The sequence below is a fragment of the Myxocyprinus asiaticus genome, chromosome 33, assembly GCF_019703515.2.
Source record: "Myxocyprinus asiaticus isolate MX2 ecotype Aquarium Trade chromosome 33, UBuf_Myxa_2, whole genome shotgun sequence".
Taxonomy (NCBI): domain Eukaryota; kingdom Metazoa; phylum Chordata; class Actinopteri; order Cypriniformes; family Catostomidae; genus Myxocyprinus; species Myxocyprinus asiaticus.
The window spans coordinates 31,763,706-31,785,918 of NC_059376.1; the positions used below are offsets into that span (position 1 = coordinate 31,763,706).

General features: G+C 37.4%; 1 protein-coding gene across 1 annotated transcript in view; it reads right to left on the reverse strand.

Annotated features, from left to right (window-relative positions):
• Positions 1-918: 918 nt before the first annotated feature.
• LOC127424504 (zinc finger protein GLIS1-like) overlaps positions 919-22,213 on the reverse strand; it is a 115,761-nt gene continuing 94,466 nt past the window's right edge. Inside the window, exons 8-11 of the mRNA XM_051669789.1 lie at positions 21,557-21,713; positions 7,975-8,135; positions 4,929-5,087; positions 919-2,800 (exon numbers count right to left, since the gene is read on the reverse strand). Coding sequence (XP_051525749.1) covers positions 2,667-2,800; positions 4,929-5,087; positions 7,975-8,135; positions 21,557-21,713 — 611 coding nt within the window. The 3' untranslated portion in view covers positions 919-2,666. The remainder of the gene's footprint in view (positions 2,801-4,928; positions 5,088-7,974; positions 8,136-21,556; positions 21,714-22,213) is intronic.

Sequence of the window (22,213 nt, forward strand, 5' to 3'; positions counted from 1 at the left end):
ATTTAGCTGGCTCTTACTCGTCCCATTGGTCCTAGAAGTACTTGACTCTATACTGACACCTATCGTCCTGGAGTGCTGTCACTTCACACTAAATGTATTTATCTTCTGTTTTGTTACTTTTAGTCTGTTTTTTATCCATCTCATATTACACACATATAAAAACAAATCTTCGCATGTTGTTGCGCACCTAACCCTGACCGCGACTTGTGAGCTCTCGGCCGGTTGAACACCGCTTTGTGCTCTCACTTGGCATTTGATGTCGCGCTGCTTATCTGTGATCCGCGCCATGAGAGCTGCAGGTCGTAGCTGTTTAATCAGTCCAGCAGGGACCTCTCTTTTGGACATTTTATCTTTCCACTTTTACTCATTCTGGTTGGACTGTCTGGTGGATCACACTCCTGTTTATCAATACTGTACCATCATTGGTACCACTGATGACCATTGCATGACTTCGTGTCATGTGTTGTCAACATGGCAGCGCCCATGAGGGGGCAACCCGCTCCATGTAAAATTAAACAGCTTTTATAGGGTTTCTGATATGACCTGAGTCTTCATCTTATATGTGTAAATAATTTTCAACATATTTCTAAAAAAGGCTATTCATGTCTTTGTGTAAAACTTTTTTAATTATCAAAAACTTAGTGCACCTATAAAAGAATAATTATCATACAATCAATCAATGTTTTGAGCTAGTTTAAATAAAATTATTAAGTCATGGGAAGCACAAGTTATTATATAATTTTAAAATGTTCTTCAATTTCTGACTCTAAAGTGGATATCATTGTATTTCAAACTGAATTTAATTCTACTCTTCTTCTGGGTAAAACCATATTTAATCAGTTAAATAATCAACATAACTACCGCACCTAAAACAGATCCAATAACCAGCATTAAACTGCAATATTTAAGAGTCTTTTATTTTCTGAGAGTGAGAGAATGACATTATTATTATTATTAAACAAACTGTACATTTTATACATCTGTTGAAAGTTTGGTATATATCAAAGCCATCAACCAATACAAAATAAAGGACTCAGTTCATCGGGGATGATGACAACCAAATAACAAAGCAAACATTCACTGACAAAACACAGCAACGCTAAATAATTGTTTCCAACACATCACAGAAAAAGAGCTCTGAGAGGGCAATATGGAACTTATCACTGATGAGCTGTGGTGGTTCTGTTTGTATCCAACTGTTCCAAAGTCACAATTGGACCCAAGCTGACCAGTTGGATTTCCAAAGAAGACTACTGATGCCGTGAGGACAGCAAGGGCGTATCTCATGGGGCCGTAAACTTTGAAGATTTTTCAAAGTCAAAACACAGTGAAAAAGCACAAATTTATTACATCCCACGAATAAACATGCTCTACAACACAGATCCCTCATTGTGTAACTTTTGTTGTAGTGGAATAGCAGCTTTTAGGGTAGTCAAGAGAACAGAGAATATTTCAGTCCAGTGAGGTGATTTGACAACACATTAAAGGGATAGTTCACTCAAAAATGAAAATTCTCACATAATTCACTAATCCACATGTTGTTCTTCACCTGTATGACTTACTTTCATCTGGGAAATACTAAAGGAGATGTTAAACAGAATGTTAGAAAAAAAGATGTAAGGGAAGTGAATGGTGACTGAAAGCCCCTGCACACTTAATACGAAATTGAAGAACGAACGGGTGCGACGTCATTTAGAACAAAATATGGCCAAAATGAAGGTGTTTTTGAGCTGGTTTCAGTGATTTGTAACAACTTGCCAGCGCGAACATATGGGGCAACTTTGTACTGGCTGCTAAACACCTTAGAGCACTTACACACTAGGGAAAGCTCAGACAGAGCGTTTGAGGCTGCACAAGGACCATTTGGAAGGCATGTACCACAGAGGGTAGAGGCGGTCGCGGACAGAGATGGATATTTAAAAAATGGGTTTTTGACAATGTACCAGTAAACACTGAAACTTTTCTCCAGACTCTCTCTCCACAGTTACTATCTTTTTAGCCTGACAGAGAAAGATAATGGAGGACAGATAATGAATGCACTGCATGTTCGAATTTGCAAAAGCTAAACATTACAAATTACACATTATCTACTGCATATATACTACTGTAAGTCATCATTGAGTAGTTAAAAAATCTTTTACTAATCTTGTTTGAATTCTTCTCATAGATTGAGGCATTAAGTCACTAATAACACATTTTAATGTCATGTTAGTTTATGTTTTACATGTAGCCTTGAGCATCCTCATATTTATATGTACCTCTAAATGCCTCACCCAGCAGTGTGGAATGTTCACAAACAGTATGTCGTTGCTCACTGGTTTTGAACTTTTTGGCTCTGAGCAAAGAATGAAAAAGCAACTTGCCATGAGTGTGCCTGATTTTGCCTAATATCTCCTTTTGTGTTCCATGGAAGAAAGTCATACGGGTTTGGAACAACATGAAAGTAAATGATGATAGAATTTCCATTTTTGGGGGCAAACTATTACTTTAAGGAAAAGTACTTCAAGGAATAATAATAATAATAATAATAATAATAATAATAAAGAATTCTGAGAACAATTAAAACTCTGAGAGGCTGAAACTGCATGGAGGAGTGAAAAGAATGAAAAACAGTGTTTGGTCTGAAAGAAGAGTATTATGTTGATGGCCGACAGGGTAACCTGGTTCTACGTCTCAGTGTAGACCGACGACGTTTGGCTCAGGCCGCGATCGAAGCTGCCCACCTGAAAGAAAACACTTTCCTCTGTGCCCGGCGAGAACTGGCAACCTGACCCTATGATATCCGGCACCAAACTGAAACCTTTGTATGAAGAAAAAAAGTGGAACGTATGAAAGAATGTGTTATAAACTGCTTTGTTAAATACACATACTGTATAATATTAAATCAAAATTCAGCTTTGAGGCCTTTTAGTCCATACCAGTTAGCTTTGAGGCCATCTGCAGCATATTATAATGAACTGCTAAAAGTTGACAAAGCAAACTTTTAGAAGATAGATTTATCTAAAATTTACAGTATTTCTCTTATGGGAAAATGGACCAAAAATACTGATAACTCAGCTTGAACTCATGAGCATATCCAGTTTTTCACCCAATAAAATGCTCTCTAGAATGACAATGTCCTTCCCCCTAATACCAACAGCTACAGTAATAGTCAGTAGCAAAGCATGGTTCGCTGTCGATGCAAACGAAAGGCTTTTGGCTACTGAATAAAAAGGGAGAGTAGAGTTGTCAATACATAAAAGAAAACTCGGTGCATCAAACCATTTTATGAGGTTTTTTTATGAGGTTAAGAGTTTTTGTAGACTGGAGACAAATGGCTGGGAAATGTGGGCAACAATAACATTGACCTGTGTTTAGCAGTGTTGCATATTGTTGGTGATCATATCCAATTGATATGGTTCTGAAATTATAACACAGTGTCCTAATGTATAATGGCTTTAATGGTCAGTAGTCAAATACTGTCCAAATTAATACTAATTAGGAAATCATACAGTTAATGTTATAATATACAATTATAAAACAATTTGTGGAGTAAAAGGGGGTAGTTCAGTGTAGTCGGGGCCATACTTTTTTCCCAGGGCTGTTTGCGTATAATGACTTCTAAGGATAAAATTACCCTCTGTATACCCACTTGTTTTGCTGCTTCAGAAGTCCATAATCTACTGTTGTAGTTTCCCTTTAACTGTATTCGATGGTGATTTGTGAAACTGGCGATTCTTTATTGTAATTGGTGCATTATCACTTGAATTCTACCATACCCCGTCCCTGACAACAGCTGTCACCACTGTCATCGACTAGAGAATTCATGACAGTGAGAGGAGAGAGCAAGACACCCTCACGCTGAAGTAGTATCAGGTAAAATTAATAAGCAAAATATATGTTGACAAAAGGCCCTTAAAATAAGGTATTGTCCCGTAATTAAGGGAAAAAATGTAGTTCCAAATGAAATCTATACGCGATGCTGTTTGTCCCATATTTTAGCGTCACACACACAAACTGCTGAGAATGTTTCAAAAATCGAGAGAAATGGACCTGAAACACACACACACCTTTCGTGTGAGTTATGTGAGATATCGGATGGTGCTTTACACGGACACTTGACTGAAGATTTTCTTACATTTCCCTTGGGATAAACACTATTTACTGCCAAAACAACGATACTTATCCAAAGTATAAGTTTAGGGGGCATTCACACTGAACGCGTTTTTGTTAAGATTAGTATTACATCCTCTCACTAACATACTGATTTGTGGTAAATGTGTAATTTTAACACTGTTAGTGGAGGTTTTTTTTGTGTGTCACTTGATTTATTGCCCACCCTGTTATGTCATGGTACTATGACCTTTCATTGAAGATATACAGTATGTTATGAAATGACATCATACACACTGGAGGGGGACATTAGCCGTTCTGCTAAATTATTAGTAATTTGAAGTTTGTAACGCTTTTGTTTTATTTATGTTTTCCTTTATTTTGTGGTGTTAATCATATGTGGCCAAGCATAACATGTCCACCATGTTATGGGAAGATAAATGGGAAATAAATGTAATTTTAAAATTTTAATTTAGCTTTTATGTTGACAAATAAAATCATCAATATAAGTTTACAAGTATGTTAGCTAAATATCAATCACAGACCATGAAATGGATAATTTATCTACTGAATGTCCACCCTGTTATTTTCCACCCTGACGCTGCCCATTTAACTGGATGGACATCTGAATTATTTGTCATTTAGCTTGACCAGTATTGCTAATAAAATCTTTAACATGTCCTTGTAATTATGAAACATGAAGATTGTAAAAGTAGAGTTTATTTTTCAAAAGTTTCAAAGCCGGAATGTCACCGAATTGTAGACTGCAGACTGGACTGGGTAATAGGAAACCCCTTTTATTTCATAGGACTACACCACTGGGGAAGTTGTTGTACCTGTAGAAGGGGTGCTGGTGGAACAGCTCATGTGGAAGCCATTGTGTGGGTTTGTGTTGAAGTTGTGGGACTCTGCCGGTAAATGACTGCCGCTGATGGACTGTTCCATTCTGTAGCTGTCGCTAAAATGGAAACAACTCTGGAAGTTGCCACGGTAATCTGTAAACACACACCCAAACAGAATATAAAATCTATAGACTAGGCCTGTCCCGATTATTAAATAACCATCTGATTGCGGTTATTTGATCTAACCGCGGTTATTTGAGACAACTGCGATTATTGGGCATTCAAATTCCAATCAAATTTTAATGCCCAAATAAGGGAATTTTAAGTGAATATACTGTTTAAATGCCATGAACAGCATGTTTGGATGCAAAGCGCTCCGGTTTCACTTTAAACAATCGTGTAATGGCAAATGTTCCTGGTTCACACACGCTGTGTTAATGACACGCAGTGACAAAGAGGAGAAGACCTACGTTTACTCTATTTCTGTGGATAATAAAATGTTGACACGGTTTTGCTTCATCAGAGCATTAAAATAATGTGTGAAATTAAAGAAATTAGGAAAGAAATATTTTACTATGCATAATATAATAAAAATACTAAAACATATATAAAAATTATATTTTATTTTTTTATTTAACAAATTATACAATATATGTAAAATTGACCAAAATTAAGTATTTAGAAATATTTTGATATTTAAAACATTATTTTTCATGTCATTCATAAGTTTTTAAAGCCTTAAAAGGAAATCATAGTTTATACATGCAGAAAAAAGCACACCTTAAAAATAAGACAATTTATATGACAATTAATCGTCACAGCCCTAAAACAGACAATTAATCATCATAATCGCAATTATTTGTTTGACAGTCGTCGGCCAAATTTCATAATCGTGACAGCCCTACTTTAGACTTTAGACAGTATTTATTAATTTGACGTCTTCAGGTAACTCATAATGTGATACAAATGTGACTTTACTGTACATTCAAATTTGTGAGCAACATCAAGAATTCTGTTTGGATTGTCAAAATTTAAAGCTGAAGTGTAATTTCTGTGCTACTAGCATCACCAAGCGGAATTGCAAAAAATATTATTGTTTTCAGACAAGTTTCCATAACACTCTATTTTATGTCATTGGTCAAAAAATAAAAAATACAGACAGCCCTGACCTAAACTTATACCACTGGTTGAGCGAGTGCTGCTATCTAGGGAGGGTCAGGATGCTCAAGCAAACTGAGCAATGTTTTGACAGTGCCACAAATTCACAGTGCTTACACTTTTACAGGGAAATTAATTAAACTTTAGAAATTTTAAACTGTGAGGAACACACTTCAGCTTTAAAATAGCTGTTAAATAATGGCAGAAAATCAGAGCATGCTATTATTCTTGTCTGTATTTCTATTTGTTTCCTCCATTTTTCCTCTTTTTTGTCCCCAACATTATTCAACAAGTAGTCTCCCTCATATGGATGTCTTAGAATTGAAGTGGTACACACATGTGCATCTGTGTTCTGACAGGCTAGCAGAGCATTCCTCTCTTAGTACAGTTTTTTGACAGACCATTGAGCAGTGTTGGGTTGGGTGGTTTTGTATTACTTAGAGCAAAAATCTTCCTCTTGTGGTTCCAAGCTAATGCACAGTGAATGCCAGTTCTCATACTGATGTGGTTCTTTCTGACATGTGTCTATCTCCATGTGTTTGCTTTATGCTGATGTACTCAGTTTATGATATTTTAAACAGTTATATTCCATTGGGTTGTGAGTCAAGGCAGGGAATGGGGGCTGTAAGTTTTGACTCTTATTAGTGTTGCTTGCTCAGGCAAGCATCACTATTCATATTGCTCAAATACCTACTGTTAGGGATATGAACAAACACTTAACTTTAATTGATAATGAGAATTACATTTTTTTTGAGAAACTGTCCTTTTACTCACTTTTATGCCATCCTAAACTCGTATGACTTTCTTTCTTGTGCGGTGTGGATTCGCCATCTGACTGTGGTGGGGCAATATGTCTCCAAAAATGTCTCAATATTTTTCTGCGATTTGACAATATTTGATAGATTATATCTCTATAATTGTTGATTTGCTAAGAAATGACAGAAGTGATTTTAAATAATAATTTTTAATTCATCCAAACATCAATTGTAGCCAAGCAGATTCAAAATGCATTTAGTAATCACATAACTTGTTATTTTGATGTTATTAATTGAGCAGCCCTGAAGGATTGTGAAATTAGTCAAATGAACTCTATTTTTTACTTCTTATGCTGCCTTTATTTTTTGGAGCGTGAAAGTTTTGGACCCCATTGACTTACATTGAATGGACAAAAACACCTCATACATTCTTCAAAATATATTTGTTTGTGTACTACAGAAGAAAGGAAGTCATACAAGTTTGGGGTGGCATAAATGATGAGAGAATTTTCATTTTTGGGTGAACTATTCTTTTAAGTATTAAACTTCAGCGTGTAACTCGCCTTGCACTGTTTGTCTATAAGAACATAATGATGCCTCATATTGTGCAGCTTGTTGAAGAGTGGTGTACTGTTACTTTTCTAGGTGATTGTATGTATGATTTATGTCAAGTGAATGATAAAACTGGTGAAAAAATTCCATAGAATTACATTAAATGACAAGAGCCATATCTTGGGATGAAAAATATAAAAATCTCTTTTGACTTGGGCCAGTAGGAACCACCTCACAACCAAAAACCTTAGCAGCACATTAAAAACCACTAGGAATATCTTAGCAACTACGCAGCAATGCCCTTGCAACCACCCAAAACACCCTAGCAACCACATAGCAAAAAGTTAAAAAAACACTCAGAATACCCTAGCAACCACCAAGCAAGGCACTCAATACCACTCCGAATGCCTTAGCAACTACATAGCAATGCCATAGGCACCACCCATAACACCCTAACAGGAAGTACTAGACTACATAAACTTCTACTTTAATCAAAGGAGAAAGTACTCAGAACAAGGCCAATATACAGTAATCAGACCAATCTTTACTCAGAAATAACACAAAAGGACTCATACCCTCACTTGTGGCCAAGTTGTGGAAGGTTGTGTAAGGCTTATGGTGAGTGAGGATATGTTGCTGGTTAGAAGAAGGGTTCTGAGGCTTTTCTTGTGTCGGTGGAGGAGATGTAGCCGCCTTCAACAGACTGATCCCTGGAGACAGCAAAACTCCAGACAACCTGGAACAGAGAGGAGTGGTAATCAAATGAATAGTGGGAGATAAACAAGTCAAATATTATACTATACAGTATAATTCCCATATATGTACATATCTTGGGATGAAAAATATAAAAATCACAACCACCCACAACATCATATCCATCCATCCATCCATCATGATTTCTGTCTTTAATAACCTCGCCCCATCATACCCTGAACTCTAAGAATGATCTGAAAGGATTACTGAGAAAAAGAGTCACATAGCCTCAAGTAAGACATTATATATTTAATCTATTCATTTATTTTTTATTTACTCTTTAACAGAGGCCTGGTTTTGATTGAGTACAAGCCCATTCTTCACTCCAGATGCCACTTAAACATAACATTACTTACTACATAGTACACTATGATGACTCTGGGTAAGTTAGAATAGCTTGTTCATGCTCACACACAATGGAACAAATAAAGCCTTTGTTAGTGCTATTAGATGCAGCTGTCACAAGCGAGTCTTCATATATGCAAAACTAAGCTCCAGCAAAAAAGCATTGTGCCAACCCAATGGCCATATTAAGCCGTTCCTGCCCCACTAGTCGAGACTCTCTGCCTTCAGTCCACACATCAAAGAGTCATATTCTGAATTTTAGAAATAAACAAAGAACAAACACAAAAAAAAAATTCTCAAAGAATTGCATGTTTAAACAGAAGTATGACAAACAGCTGCTCATCATAATGTACTTATGCAGAGAAATAAAAGGATATACTGTATACAGCTCAACACGTAAGACATGGATGGATGTGCTTACAGAAATTCAAAGCACTGCCCCCAGTGGCTGACACAGGAAGTGTTTTTGAATGTAAGGGCATGGAAGGGTGCAAATAGCTAGTAAAGCGAGTGTGAATTATGTGAAATAATGATGAGGAATGTATATTTTATTAACTCTCCCCAAAACCCCCAACCCTACACCTAACTGTCAGTGGAGTAAAAATGTACTCTTAGAGGTAAATTAGAACCTCAGAATCAGGCTCGTGAACACGATTACTTACTGGTTTCATTGCAGGACGGAAACTTGGGTCTCACATGCTGCTGATGCATTGCACTATTGGTCACGCCACAGGAAAAGGTAAACAAACTTGAACTGATGCAAAAATGTCTGAAGTGAGATGCTGCTTGTCAGTAACTCTGCAGAATGGGGCCGATGTAAGGGCAATGGAACATTGGGTAACAACGTGCCAACTCGACTTCCTGTGTGATCAGGTTGTATGAATGAGATAGGTTTATCAACATGTTCGCCACTGTTACTTTTAAAGCTAGTTCATACTGCCCCAACACACTCACAAACACCAAATTTCAATGGTTGTTGGGTATTGTTGGATTAGTGGGTTAACCCTGTTGGTGTTTGATGGGACTGTGTGAAAATGACAGTTATGTTTCCCAACATTCTAAATCCAACAGTCAACTTCCCAGCTAACAAAATTATGTTCTTAAAACATTTTCAAAGACGTTACATTTTGGTCATGGAAATGTACAAAATGTCATTATTAGATTAGCATAACATTCTTAACTAGTGATGTCCGGTTCATGAGCGGATCATTCTTTTGAACCAGTTCTTTTTAGTGAACTGGATGAACCAGTTCACCAAATCGGACTGAATCGTCTGAAACAGTTCGCGGCTCGAGTCAACACTGATCCACAAGTTACTCAACCAAAACCTACTTTCAGATGTTCCTGACAGTCATTTCCACTCTAAATGAGCCAATATCCCAGAGTATATAATGCTATGATGCCTGTTTTTGCCAACTCTTATTATTATCAGTGCTCCAGTTGCTCCATCAGTACACTGAACTGAGAACTGTCTCTCTCGGACATGTCCGAAGAACCAATGAGAACAGTACACTGAACTGAGAACAGTATTTCGAGCTGCTGCCTGAAACTGAGCATGCATGTACCAAGGGTTGGAGTGTGTGGGGACAAAATGAAAGCTTCTTATGTACAGAGCAGCATATAAGGACAATAACACATAAAACATTCTGGAAATATGTTGTGTCATAATTGTCATGGTTTTATCAATGATTATCTGGTCGCAAAAATTCACATCAACATTACAATGACAGTCGCAAATCTCTGACAGCTCGCGAGCCAGTACACAGTACACACTGAACTGAGAACTGTCTCTTTAGGACGTGTCTGAAGAACCGATGAGTCACCAGTACACTGAACTGAAAAAACAGTTCAGACTCGGAGTCTCGGACATGTCCGCTGAGAACCGATGAGCTGCTGATAACGAGTATGCGTGAACCGATGACTTGAATGAGGGGGCGAAATGTAAGTTTCTTTATGGTTTCTCTGAAAAGTTGAGTTGATTAAGAAGACTTTTTACTTTATATACTTTAGACATGTAGCTAAAACATCCATGTTTGCACATCATTGCCCTTTTTGGGTGCTTTAGTTGAAAAACTTTAATGTAGGAATCTTATCCAAGATTATTATTATTTAATTGAACAAAATGTAAATCAGCTATATGCGCTTACACACGGCTTTATTTGAATGTGTTTTGACCGTTTATTTTCATCCGCTGGGATAATAGCATTACGTATTAGTGATGTCATTGCGTGACGATGTAAACAAACTGGTGAATCGGTTTTTTGAACCGGTTCATTGAAACGAATTGTCCGAAAGAACCAGTTCACGGAAAAGAATCAGACTTCCCATCTCTATTCTTAACCTCGTGTGACCCTGCATCCACAATGTATTTTGGCTTCACTATTCACAACACATAATTTAAATGAATTAAAACGGACTGAATACTGTTCACAAGACTCTACACTAGCTGTGTGTCGTTTCGAAGGCTGCGTGCTTGGTAGGACCCGTCCTTTGAAGGCTGCAATATACAGAGCATCCTCCTTTAAACAAGCCTTGTTTAAACGAGACGGCCTTAATAGGACAAACGGAAACGGAATATAACATGGTTGCTATGACAGCACGCCACTCTTTAACAAGCGCGTGCGCTTTGAGTGAGAAGGGAACAAAGTCCCTTTGGAAGGGAATGTATGAGGTAAATTTTAGGAGAGTTATAATGATGTAAAGAGAAAAGAAAATAGATTTTACAGGTGTACTTTTAGTCTAATACTTTATTTCAATTATATATTAATATAATTATACATATTATATACTCTGCACCCATCTACTGAGGTACTTCAACTTGGGAATTAACATTACTTGCGTTTGAATATCATATTTGTGGGCAAATTTCCGTTGAAGCAAAGAATTGTGGGTTGTGAGTGCCCACGAAGGATACACCTCATGCATCCTCCGAATTCCCGTGAAAGAAGGTCGCATTCGAAGGCTGCGTTCGAAGTGTCCTACTCGCTTTTCTGAAATGAGACAGTCTCGATGATGTATGCAGCCGACAAATGCAACCTTCGGAGGACACAACCTTCCAAACGAGACACAGCCACTGTCATTTAAGGGTTAAACTTCTGGCGCACCACGTCACGTGACAACAGCATGACGTTGATTTCCAGGAAGCCCTGCTATTGGTGCAGCGCCAACAAAAGTACCACTGGTAAGAAACTTCTTTAAGTTTTTTGATTGAAACCTGTTTGGTTGTAAAGAGTAACATCTCTAATTTCGGCTTTAAAAAAATCCATTCATTTTTCGCACGTCAGCGCGCTGATAAAATGAAGTCCACGTATGTGGAAATTAGGACCACGTTCTCTCAAAAGTTGAAAAAACATGTTAGTTATTTTGAATATTTTTCAACATTTTTTCAACATATTTTTAACACATCTATGGGTCATTTTGCTTCATTTTAATATAAATTGTTATTGTTCTATTTTGTTATCACTGTACAATATAATTCTATTCATTAACATTAGTAAATACATTCCTATATATTTACTATGCATTTTCACATTGAGAATAATGTATTCATGCAAAAGTTGAAAAATATTGCTTTCAGAGGATTTATATGGAGTTAGGATGAAAATAATGTGCATTTCTAACTGTTCTGAGACCAGTGCAGAGGAGACTAAACACGTGAATACTTCCTGAAAACTTAATTTGCCAACTTCTTTAACAGTATTATCCTGTTATCACTGTTATCCAAAGTTGTTGGAACATCAACAGCCCCCCCCCCCCACCCCAAATAACAGTGAAAACATTTACCGTGTGTTGCTCAAGTTGTATGATATATTAATCTGTGTTGATGTTGCTTTGTATGCGATTTATTCTGGATTCAAAACCCCTTTGTGCATAGCCTACAGCTTTTTAACAAAACTAAGCAAAATCGCTACTGCTTATCAGTGGATCTAAGAAACGGGTGAGCATTTGATTCCATATTATGCGATTTGTTTGAAACAGAGATCGGACAAGGCATGTTACAGAAATGGAACACATGGCTGAATGCGAAGGAGCCTTGTCCTTTATCAAATGGATCAAACAAAAAAACGTTATCGGAGAATACAATAAATGGAATGGATTGACAAACAAGCATTTTTTTTCTTTCTTTTTGAAATCGAAGGTGCCCGAACACTGTTCTGGACCGTACTGGCCCAATTTAACCCCTGGTTATTGATATTAAATCCTATTGCAGCTTCATTTGCAAAGACAACCATAAGTAAGCCATTTTTTTGTAGGTTGAGTTCCCCAAAAACTGTAAACACTGTGGCTCTGTGGTGCTATCAAGATATTGCTGTGTTTGTTTGAGCATCAAAACCAGCCTGACACAGCAAATTCCACACTACACCTTTAAAGAATGTGTATTAAACATAACAGACACATAATAAAAATCATATAAAGTGTATGTTTTACTAAAAGCATATAAAGTGTATTTTTTACTATCACCCACAGAGTTAAGACCCACAAAGCACTAATTTAGAATTTGGATTCGTATGACCTGGTAATTCTTTTTATAAATTCTTCAGGCCTTGTGTGGGAGTGGTATTTTGTATCATTCATTTGCCCAGAATCTAATAAGGACTTCCTACACTGTTACATCTGTTAAAACATTATGTTGTTTTTCACTGTTAGTCAAATCCACATTCCAAGGTCTCAGTTTCATTTCAAGAGCATAAAACATCACAGATTCACAAACTGTGCTCCGATGTAACCCCTTGAGTCACAGGGCTCTCCTCGCACAACCACATGTCCTTGAAGGCAGCGGAAACATATTTTACAAAGCCTGCACATAAACGATTAGGAATTAGCATTAGCAGACTAGCTTGTGTTCATACTGTATGTAGGAAACCCTTTCCGATCCAGTCGCTGGCTGTGATATGACGCGCAGGCATGTGTTTCTGCAGAGAGCACGGCGGCAACATTCACCCTGGGAGCTGCTGTCAGCACAAGCTCAAGAAACAGTTATACTTTTCATATTTTTACAAGCAGCCTCTATATGCAGCTAAAGTGAATCATGCTATAATCACTGCCAGCTGTAGCTTGCTAAGGCTGCAGGAATGAGGGGAATCTTTCATATGTAGGATTAATCTCTCCCTTCGGTATGTACCCTCACTGATCATCTTCTTTTTTGCAGGCTCTTTCTAGCTACAAAATTCACTGAGCCTCGTGACTAGAGCCTGTCTCTCACTTTGTGAAAGTTATATGGCCTTCCAAAGTAATTTGGACATGCAGATCATCCACAAGTTCATATTCATATAGAAGCTTTATAAGCCATAAAAAAGGGTAAATACATTGGACTTGCTGTCTGCAATGGTGGCGTACAAATATGACAATAGACTCAAGCTTAAAGTTCCTCCCTGGACCAAATTAAGGGGAAAAAAGTGGATTTGAAGTGGAGGATTGAAGTTGGAATAATTTTCAAAAGTAATTTTTCTGTTATCAAAAGATATTTCATGTTAAATGTTAAACTACGGTACCTAAGATGGGGGAGTGTGTTGTAACTTGTTTGAAAACGTAATTATTTTTTCAATTAGTTGGTGCCACTAGTGGCACTGACATTACACTTTATAGCTTTAAATAGTGATGGGAAACTCTAGAAAATGTGAATTTGAATGAAAAGTGTAATGACTTCATAGGGATGTCAATTCATAATGACCTAAACCCACATAGTTTACTTGCGAACAAACTGTTCACAAATGGTGTTTCTTCGAAGTAGTAGATTAAGAAAAAATAGGAAATGTGTAGTGCTTAGTGTGATTCAGTGAATATGACTCCATGGGAACATCTGTGAATATCCCAGAGCATCGCTCAATTGACATGAGTCAGTCCTTACTCAGCAGACTCGATTCAGTGAACGTGACTCTTCTGAATATGATTCACTGGATGTGGTCCATGTAAAAGAACACATTACTTTACGTCTGGCTCAGAAAGTAACCACCAAATAGATCAAAGACCTGTGTTTCAAGTGGGACATAGTAAATTAGACCACTGAAAAAATTGATTGATGAAAGTGAACCATAATCGGTTGTTTGAACTTAAAAGGAATGGCTCACCCAAAAATGACAATCCTGTCTTTGTTCACTCACCCTCATTTTGTTCCAAACCTGCATGACATTATCTTTTCCATCGAACACAAAAGCTGATGCTAGGCACTATGTTAGTCTTAGTTGACTTTCACAGCATCTTTCTTCCAGACAATGAAAGTGAATGGTGACTGAGACTGAACATACAGGCTTTGAACAACATGAAAATTCGTAAATGAGGACAGATTTTTTTTTTTCTTCTGTGAACTATCACTTTAAGTTGAGACCTGATCTGCATCTACACACATTGAAAAGTCACATTCTGGATGATGAAATAACACTTTTATTAAATGCAGGCTGTTAGTCAAGAAAATCTTTCATTTGTGAACCCTGTAAAGTCACGTTCCAGTTGAATCCCTTTTATAGGGGTCACAGACCTTACAAATCATGAAAAAGAGGCGATGCAATCATTATGCTCTCGCACACATACACAAATTCTCCTGAACAAACCGATGAGTTGGCTGGAGGAAATAGATCAAGATATTGTTTTGTTCCTTCATCCTTTTTGAATGAAGATTCATGAGGATGAGTGCTCTCTTCCCAGTTTGTCTTGTCTCACCTGTCAGGTTGTGCTCCGCTGGGAAACGGCATGTACGAGCGAGCATGGATATCCCCATTGTCTCAAGATAAGCCCCTCAGATTGAAGGTGAAAGGGCCGCTGGCTTGGCACAGGTCGCTGGGAACATTTCTGGTTCTGGTTAGCAAACTAAAGCCACTCGTGAGGGATCTGGCCTTTGCTGATCTGAGCCTCTTGCTTGTTTCTAAACACTCAAGCACTCAAAAGCTCAGCATGCAGTCAGGCGGGGAAATTAGTTTAAGATATGAGTAGATGTGTTAGTGCTACTGTTTAGATCTGCGGTTGATACAGAAACCCACTGAAACTGACACAAGGAATGCAGTTTTGTTTAAGACTATATTTTTACAAGACTAATACACCCCCACCAACAAACTAGTCCTGAAATTGTTCTCAATAAATAAACATGTAAGTAGCTTGAATAATTAAAAGCATAATACAGTTGCCCCAAAATGTATCTGGACATTTTTGGACACTAAGGTCACATATAAAAATGTCTGAATGCCATTGAAGTAGATACAAAATATCAAACCAAGGGGCATTTTTCACAACCTTTTCTAAGAACTAACTTCACTTTTCATAGTCATTGGTCTCTGGTCTCAAGGTTATTGTAGTGGATTTATGAATTCAGTTCCTCTCAAGTTCACACAGGTGTTCTAGCAGAGTGATGCTGCATTCCATTTGACTCGGAAAGTGGAAATTTCCAACTTCCTACTTGAAAAAGTGCAATGCAATGCCACTAGAAGTGAAACTTCTAACTTGGAAACTTGTACGAAAATATTTAACTCCGATTTCACTGAGATTCAGGTGAATGGCGTCACACAAATGTGTCAGTACCCACGCAGATGTACAAAGTTTATGATTTACATTCACATTTATGCAATTAAAAAGCATCAATGAGTCAAATATGTGTCAAAGTTCCTACATTACATGATAAAAAAACTTGTTTAGCCAACGACTGCACAGACAGGTGTGTAAAACACAGTAAATTATACTCTCTTTTGATAATGGTACACCTGTAGAGCAAATGCTAGCATTGCACAGCATCACTTATCCTTTGCAATTTGGTTGCTAATAGTCGAGACATCTCTGGTGACAAACAAATCCCTAGCAAATGGGTGCGTTGCAGTTTGGATTTCTCAGATCATCTTCTGAGCATCGAGCAAAGAATGTAATAATGGTTGGAGTTTGGAGATATCAAGTCAGAATATGCCAAATTCATCTTTGAATGGAACACAGCGTAAACACACGTGTAGTTTATCACATTAACTTTGAAAATTTTCCACAGTGTTTGACAATCAGAAAGTGTCCAAATACTTAATTCTTAATTTTGAACAATATATATCATTTTATAGTTTGAAATGTAACAGATTTCTTGTTATGAAAGTGTGCTTTTCTTATACTGTATGTCTTTAAAAAAATTGCCTCTTTGGTTTTATTTATTTTTTTAGTGCAAAGACATTCATATATTTTTAGGATGGCTTACATGTTCAAATCAGTGGCATGTGGTGCACTTTTGAAATGAGGAGGCAGAGTGCCATCTCAACGTCCTTATTTTTTTGTGAGTGTGTTTTTTACAAGTCCAATATAAATTCCTATTTCAGTTCCAGTTGACATTTAAATAGCCCATACAACCCATATAAACCTGAAATCGATTTATTACAACATCTGAGATGAAAAAGTATGCCTGCATAAAAAAAGTCACATTTTTCTTTTAATGCAACAACATAATATCAAAATACTAAAAATGGCTGTTGTTCTATATGTAACATATATTGTCCTTAAATCAGTTTATTATCATCAAATTTGTATAGGCTATGTACATATATGCCCCCAAAAATGAATATTATATATGTTAATTGCCAGATACTATCAGATTTTTGTACGGGAAGGAATATGAAACACCTTTTAACTTATACTGTAAATGAGAATAAAATAATTATTTTTGTAAGTTGATATTAACACTATTTATTAAATCAAGTCAAATCAAACACTCATCAAGTGTATGCATTTTTTTTTAAGTTATTATTTTTTAATTGCCTCAAAACAATACCTACAAGAATACAGCAACAAGCATATTTCATGAATATTTAATTTTTTTTATAATCATCTTATTTTTGGATCATCCATCATCTACTCCTTGGAAATCACAGGGTTCCTGATGGCATGGATCTGTACCTATAAAGCAAGTGCTCACTAAAAAGCATGACACTTACATACCATTTCAGATTCTGAAGTAATTTTAAACTAATTTTGATTTGGATGTGACCAAAAGTGCGGTTGTCTGTGTGAGATAATTGTTTTCTGTACAAATAGTTTTGGTACTTCCATCAATTTGTTCCATTCATGGCGATCTGCAGAGACCCGCTGTGAGGACGAGGGCATGAGAGGCAGGCACTATCGCATTGATTGATTGACAGCGTATTGAACGAATCAGCACTAATCGGAGCCAATGTCTCCCCTCATGTGACTTTCTTTGCTGTATTTGGCGATTACCCCCAATGCCTCCCTTGCCTACTCTGAGAAATAGCAACTGGTTCAATGCTTTTTGGGACCACTGTATAAGATTCCTCTGTGGAAAAAAACAACAACAAAAATCCTTTAAGCACCCTTGAATGTATTTTAAAATAAGGAACAGGAATAAAATAAGGAATAAGGAACAGCGGGAAGAAAATATAAAAATAGTGTAAAATATAAGTGACCCTTGCTAAAACAAACCTGTTTCTCATTACCATTATAGAACACCATGAACAGCCATTACTAATTTTATTGTAAATCTGTCACCCACAAAACATGTAAACGAAGCCGTTGAAGCACCAATGCCACCCATAAAGCCCAACAGCCCTCTGCAGCCACTCCCCCGAGTGAAAGCCGAACACTTCTGGCTCCCTCCATCTTAAACTCCACACACCATCCACACGACGGAGACCGCTAGATGTATTTTCACTGGCATATTTTTTTATATTAGCTTCAGAAAATGACACTAGTATTTACAAAGTAAAAGGACTCTAAATGGGCCATTTCAGCCAGTGTAAACACATTTAGCAATGAGGTCAGAGGCTGCAGCAGCCGAGTCAAGCAAGTTAGATAATTTTGTCAAAATGTTTAATGTCCTGCTAAACCATTTGGGAAAAACAAGAGCGGCGGCTGCTGTTGACTTTGGCAGCCAAGTGTATACTCTAGGCTTCAAACATGTAAATCAAAATGCTCCATCTTCAGGCAAATGTAAGTACACGTTTCATACCTGGTTTGTTGCAAGTCCTGGCAAAAATGTTAAATTAGATGGATGGGATAAAGTGTACTATAAGCGGGTGAATGTGAGTACACATTCTTTGATCAGGAACGGCCAAATCTAATGACTTCCGCAAATAAGACGGAGACAGTTTTTGGAACACTGCATTGTCAACACAGCTGTATGGCGAAGTTCTCATATGACAGCTTACACTTGGTGTGTTGAGAAACGTATGGATATAATGGAGTCACTTAAGGTGTATAAAATACTATAACATTCCAAGCTCAAAATATGCTAATTTCTTCCAAAGTATTAAGTACGTCCACCTTCATCACATGCTTTGTGTGAAGGGTTTGTATAATCTTACGTCTTTGTATTCATGGCTGTGTGTTTTAGACTTCAAACTTCAGTGCCAGTGAAAGGCAGATCCCTCTCTATGTCATTGTGACCTTCATCGCAATACCATATAATGTTACATGATTATCCCCTGAGCCCATTTCATTCTGCTCTCATTCTTCTCCAAATAGCAGTAACTGTTTGTCGATCTCTAAAACGTCTCACTAAGTTTCTGGAGCCTTTTTTTTTTTTTTTGCCATTTTTTTCTGCAAGCTGGAAAAACAGCTTACATTCCAGAGAGTTTTGAAAGACCTAAAGAATATAACAACTCACTGCTGCCTGGGCACATTTTGTGGGTGTTGGGGTGTTTATGCTAGAAATTTATGTATCCAGTGTGTTTGTGCTAATTAAACTTTCTTTTTCATTCAAGCACTTCTGACATAAAAGAAATTTACATTTACACATTTGGCAGTAAGCCAAATTAAACTTACTGTTAAATTTCAGTAAGCACAGAATGATTTCAGCTGAAGAACATTTGACCTAATGCTTTTATTCACAGTGAGATCAGTCTATCTGTTTGTGTGCACCCTGGGATTTGAACCTACAACTTTGATGTTTTTAGCACCATGATCTATCAGTTGAGCTACAGGAACAAGAATGGAAAGAAAGTTGTGAATCTTTGTTTTTACAATTAAATCATGTTGTTTATAAACTCCTGATTACGTTTCTATTCTACGATGAGGGTGAAATGAGTTAATTTACTTACTGCACTATTGCTTTCATTTCACTATGATGAAGAACAGAAAAACTCTAAAAATTTACATTTGTTTCTATTCATGTTTAAAAAGAACAGATGTAGTTTAATTTCCAGCATCTCTGTTTGTCACTATACACATAGCACCTCTCGATGACACACTGGATTTGCAGCTCAACTTGGCTGGTCCAGGGGGAAATCGTTTTTTTTTTTTTTAATGGGAAACATGCCTCAGTCCACTGAGCAGTTAGGGACATGTTACACTCCATTGTATTCCTCCTCTGAGCATTTCAGGACACTAAAAGAGCTTGAGAATCTTTTTTGGGAACATTCTCCCACCTTAATTACACAGCGCTGACATCCCCAAACTGAAGCCAAATGCACAGAGTTGGTGTTGGATGGTTTATGTTGTGTTAAGGTGACATTGGTTTAATCTAGATTTGTCGGATAAATACACACTGTAGGCTGTGGTAGAGCAAGGAAAGAGCGTAGCTGTATGCATCGAATGCAGAAGTGGTACGTTATGGGGTGTGTACTTTAGGACCGTGTTACAATGAAAACAAACGCTCTGTATGGACAAGGGAAAAATGTGCCGGTGGTGCTTTGGATGGTAAATAAATACAGGCCCCTAAATCAATATAGTTCTTACACACACTGAAAAACACATTACCAAAAGAAAAAATCTCATGTTATGAGAAAGATCTCAGCGCTTTGCAATAGTAAAAAGATCCCAGAGGTTTGGTCCTTTTGATATCCTAAATTCCAAAGCAACTCACTTCCAAAGCAATATGATGCCATCAAGACATTGGAAGGTGCTTTAAGCAGTTTTTAGGCTTTAAAATAAAAAATCAAACTCAACATTTTGGTTGATCTTCTAAAAGTTTGATGAAATGAGTAAGAAGCTTGCGATCATTGCTCAAAGACTCATCTAGAGATGTGTCAGAATGGGGATCCAGAATATTGGCTAGGGCTTAGCAGACTCTGTTAAGGTTTTATGAGACTAAAGCATAATTTTCCTACTTTCGACACTTTAGGGGTTGTTCACACCAAATGCATTTTTTGCGTCCATCTGCGTTGTTTTGAAAATTGTGTTTCTATGTAAACACGCCATCTTTGACCCTTGAGCTGTGTCTCACTGTTTTTTTAGCGGCACACTCAGGAGTGCTTTGTTTTTATATGCCATGTCAAGTTAAAAAGAACTTCAACTTTGAAAAACGTGTCTTGACATTGTGCTGCATTTAGCTTTGTAGTGCAAGAGCGTGTTCAGTTTGAACTGTTCCTTACTGTGTGTTTATAATTCATAGGCTTTTAAAGTTTCTCACTATCATTAATCAGGTGTAAATTATTGTCCAGACCATGGCTAAAGTAGCACACATTCAATGTTGTTACATGGTACCTGTTTCTTTTTTCAGCGCTGGTTTAGGATGGACCAGTCACAGTCGTGTGTATTTACTTGAAAAGGATCCCAGATAAAAATTATTTTATAGAGATTGCAGGGGTGGATTTGCAATGGACCCATGGAGGTTTCATCTTTCTAGACCAGTAAGCAAATTAAGAAAACCCCCTTGTGTCTCATGGGAAATAGTTACTAGTGCTAGAGAGCTATATCTTTATTTTCAGTAAAGGAAAATGCCATTCTGGTGTGGGTGCGTTTTCAACCGATTAGTGTGAACTTGGCCAATGACTACAGTGATATCTCTAACAGGTGATGTCAATGTTTTGTCTAGCATGTATTTTTTTTCACAAGGCTCTTTGCCATACATAAAGGGACAGCCTTCACCATAAAGGATATACGTGATGCTGTCTTAGAGTTCTGCAAAAAAAGGGGGTATCTTAAGGGGTAACATAATCATGCTGCCTACCTTTTAAATTAGGCTTCACGTTGAGAGTGCACCTGAAAATGCTGCCTACAGAGGCAGCTAATTAAGTTTTAAAACAAAGCAAATGTGTATAACCATAACTAGTGATACCTCTATCTGTAGTTATCTAAATTGATCTAATCCACTTTACAAGTATGTCAGAATGAGTGGGAGTAAACGTGACATTTGGTGGATCAGGTACGCACCCTTCCCTGCTGTTCTCCAGGCCAGATAGCGGGGAGAGATGGTGGGAGCTGCCGATGTCGTGGTCCAGGTGGGGCTGCCTGGGGGGCAGGTCAGGTCCCGGAGAGAGCAACTCAAGTGGGGCTACATTGTGTGTCATGCCGGAGCCAGTGTAAAGGCCTGGAAGACAAACAAAACTAATGTACAAAACATGCCTGATCAACCTCAAGGACTCCTTGCGAACTGCACATTGTCCAAATTAAATCTCCACAAAATAGCTCTTGATGGCAACAAGTGCTTGTTATGACAACACAGATTCAAGCAAGACTCTTTGGATTTAATACAATTTTCCTGTTCGGTGCTGTTACAATTTACTTTACATCGTTTGTGTTGCCGTGCTGAGTGGCTTTGATTGACTGTTGGGGTTTTTAGCATAACATCTTTGACAGCGCAGTTGATTTGGACTACAGAACGACAGAGCTAATAGGTTAAGACAGAACTACTTTAAACTACTTGTATTAAAATAGCTGTTGAAATGAAAACAGGAGTTTTGTGGCTTTAGAGCATGTTGATTAGCTTTGAAGCCATATAAATGCTAGGGTACTCTTAAAAAGTTGACAAAAGCAACCTTTAGCAGATATACACTTTTAAAACGTACAGTTTCCCGCTTGTGGGAAAAT